General features: G+C 59.4%; 1 protein-coding gene across 1 annotated transcript; it reads left to right on the top strand.

Annotated features, from left to right (window-relative positions):
• The first annotated feature begins 275 nt into the window (after positions 1–275).
• On the top strand, positions 276–3,130 carry LITAFD (LITAF domain containing). Its single transcript, XM_058570087.1, has 3 exons — positions 276–677; positions 2,551–2,695; positions 2,996–3,130. The coding sequence occupies exons 2-3, from the start codon at positions 2,574–2,576 to the stop codon at positions 3,102–3,104; spliced, it is 231 nt and encodes a 76-aa protein (XP_058426070.1). The 5' UTR covers positions 276–677; positions 2,551–2,573; the 3' UTR covers positions 3,105–3,130.
• Positions 3,131–3,457: the final 327 nt, after the last annotated feature.

Genomic DNA, 3,457 nt, shown 5'->3' with positions numbered 1-3,457 from the left:
CTCCTGACCAGAGGCAGGGGCGTAACATGCAGCAACACGTGCTCTGGAGGCAGGCGTGCTCAAGTTCCATCCTTGACTCTGATACTCACGTGCTGGGTGACCTTGAGCAAGTCACTTAACCTCTCTGAGCCCAGGCTCCACTTCTGCACGACTGGAATAACGCCACACAGCTGCCTCTTTGGTGCCTTGGCAAGAGCACAGGGAGGTCTGTAAAGGGTTGAGCACAGAGCTTGGCATGCAATGAATGCTGGATACTAAAAAAAGGAGATGAGGGGGCCCTGTGCTACTTCTGCCTCTGCAACTTTCCAGCACTGCCTCCAGGAAGATCTTACATCCTAGGACACGAGGGCACAACTGCAGTCAGAAACGCCTGGGCTCAAACCTCAGCTCCTCCATCTACTAGCTATACAACCACCGGCAGATTGACTCACGGCTCTGGGCCTCGGCTTTTTCTCCTGTAAAATGGGTTCCTCCTTCTGGCTAGCCTCGCTCTCAGCTCAGTGCTGAAAACTCACGGAAGCCTTCAGATCTGAGGGTGTCTTCCTTCTTCTCTCCCAAAGAGCCTCCACTGCCTCCTCCTTATCCACCTTCTCCTCATCCTCGGCCCTGTCATCAGCCTCCAGGAACTCAGGCTCCTCCCCCAGCGTACGTCAGAGGCCCCCATGTGGTGCACACAGGTCAGTACTCCTGCCTGCCCCCTCTCCCAGCTTCTGTGTGTCACACTCAGGACTGCTCCGGCCACTCGCCAAGACTGCCCACCCAGCACCTTCTCCGGGAAGCCCTCCTCCCCTGACCGCCACAGCTGGCCGGTGGGCACATTGCCCACGGCCATGAGCACTTGTCTCCATGTGAGATCGTTGGTGGAGGGGGCTGGACACAGTAGGTGCCCAGGGAATGTTGATGGAGTGAAATCCTGTCCCCTACTGGGCAAATGCTCCACCGCCCCCCCCCTACAGAGGACAGGAATGCAGACCTGGCCCCTGGGGTGGGGGCCTGGGCTTTGGGATTTTTTTTTTTTTTGGTGAGGGAGGTCAGCCCTGAGCCAACATCCGAGCTAATCCTCCTCTTTTTGCTGAGGAAGACAGGCTCTGAGCTAACATCTATTGCTAATCCTCCTCCTCTTTTTCTTCCCCAAAGCCCCAGTAGATAGTTGTATGTCATAGTTGCACATTCTTCTAATTGCTGTATGTGGGACTCAGGCCTCAGCATGGCCGGAGAAGCGGTGCGTCGGTGCGCGCCCGGGATCCGAACCCGGGCCGCCAGTAGCAGAGTGCGCCACTTAACCGCTAAGCCACGGGGCCAGCCCTGGGCTTTGGGATTTTTAAACAAACTTGCCAAGGAATTCAGGAACACTCTAAAGGGTCAGAGCTGCTGGGTTGGGCTCTAAATTCCCAGGGGGCAGAATGAAAATGACAACCTCCCTGTTGGAAAGGTGGTCCAGAGCCTGTGGGTCACCCACTACCAGCCACACCAGTTCCCTGCCAAACTGGAGGAGTCCACACCCCTACACAGCTCTGGCTCCCCAAATCTCAGTACCCCTCACCCTGGACCCCAGAGGAAGCCAAAGTCTGCAGTGGCCATAAGCCTTTCCCCATTGCCCCGACAGCCCTCCAGACCAGCTCCTGAGCCTTTGGCCCAGGACACCAAAGCTCGACGGAATGGTGTTTTCTTAACAAGTTCAGCCGCCACGAAAGCCCTCCCTTTTCTGCACATCCAAGGTTATAGAAACGGCTGCAGCGTTTCAATTAGCTAAAGACACATTTTTGGGCCCCACTGTACAAATGCAAGAGGAAGAGACAAGGGCCGGCCCCGTGGCTCAGTGGTTAAGTGCGTGTGCTCCACTACTGGAGGCCTGGGTTCGGATCCCAGGCGCGCACCGACGCACCGCTTCTCCGGCCATGCTGAGGCCGCGTCCCACGTACAGCAACTAGAAGGGTGTGCAACTACAACGTACAACTATCTACTGGGGCTCTGGGGGGGAAAAAGGAGGAGGATTGGCAATAGATGTTAGCTCAGAGCCGGTCTTCCTCAGCAAAAAGAGGAGGATTAGCACGGATGTTAGCTCAGGGCTGATCTTCCTCACAAAAAAGAAAAAAAAAAAGAGGAAGAGACAAGAAGAATGCCAACAGGAAGGTTTTGGGGTTTTTTTTAGTTGCTGTTTTTTTTTTTTTTCCCCATGCAACTGCTTTACCAAAGGTGTCAGAGCTTTTTAAGTGCTGGGATTAGAAACTGACTCTGGCTGACTTGAACAAACCCAAAAGGGACTGTATGGGTAGGAACTCACTGAGCTGAAGGGACCCAGTTTAAACGCAGAGAGCTCCCAGATTCCCTGGGCACCTTGGCCAGAGGAGGCAGAGCGTCTTGACTGAGGGGGCGCTGAGCCCTGAAGGCTGGTGGGGGGAAATGGGACTGCACGGGAAACTGGGGCCCATCTGGACAGCCTGGGGTGCCCAGGGGAGAAGGAGAACCTGAAAGAGGGTCCAGGCCAGGGGTGGGCACTGGGGAGGGGAGGAGGGGGGCGGGGCTGACCTGCCCCTCCCCTGCCCCCAGCACTGTTCACCAGCCTGCCCGAGATGGGGTCTGCCATGCCCATCCGGTCCACGTGTCCCTACTGCGGGAACTACATCGTCACGACGACCACCCCGGTCGCGGGGATCCTCACCTGGCTGCTGTGCACCGGCCTCTTCCTGTGCGGGTGAGCGGCGCGCCCGCGGCCTCCGCGGGGCCCGAGCATGCGCGGGGAGGCGCCTGCTGGTTTGGGGGAGCTGGCGGGCGCGGAGGGGCGGGGTTTCTAGCACACCCGGGGGGCGGGCAGCGCAGGACCGAGGACAGAGGGGCCCCGGCCTGGCTCCGCCCCCAGCTAGTCTGGCACAACCTGGGCGAGAACCTCAGGCTGGCCCGGCGGGGTCGCCGCCCCACGACCCCTGGACCCCCAACAACAGCCCTCCCCGCGTCCCGGGCCCCCGCCCACGGCCCGCTGCTCCCGAGGCTGCAGGTGTATCCTGGGCTGCTGCTTGATCCCCTTCTGCGTGGACCGCCTGATGGACGTGAAGCACACGTGCCCCGTGTGCCAGCGCGAGCTCTTCCGCTACCAGCGCCTATGAACCCCTGCGAAATAAATGTCGACTAAGAGACCTTCTCCTGCCCGCGTCTGTCCTGCTGGGGTGCCCCCGGCGCCGGGAGTGGTGAAGGCACTGAGGGGGTGCCCCCCACCCTTCCCTCTGCCCTCCTGTCACAATGCAGGTCAGGGTGGCGCTTAGACGGGCCCTGGCACACAGTGGGTGCGCAGTCAGCACCGGGTGAACGAGTGCTGGCAGGCGTGGGCGCCCTCCCTTCTCGGGCTCCCTCCTCTTCTGACCCCTTAGAAACCACAATCCACTGATCAGCTCCCATCTTTCCCAGCCCCTTCCTTCCCATCAGCTCAAGCTTCTGCGTCTTGATGAAACCGGCTCCTGCA

This window comes from Diceros bicornis, chromosome 26 (assembly GCF_020826845.1).
Source record: "Diceros bicornis minor isolate mBicDic1 chromosome 26, mDicBic1.mat.cur, whole genome shotgun sequence".
NCBI lineage: Eukaryota > Metazoa > Chordata > Mammalia > Perissodactyla > Rhinocerotidae > Diceros > Diceros bicornis.
The sequence above is the reverse complement of the archived record's forward strand: the minus strand, read 5'-3'. Positions and strand labels throughout refer to the sequence as shown.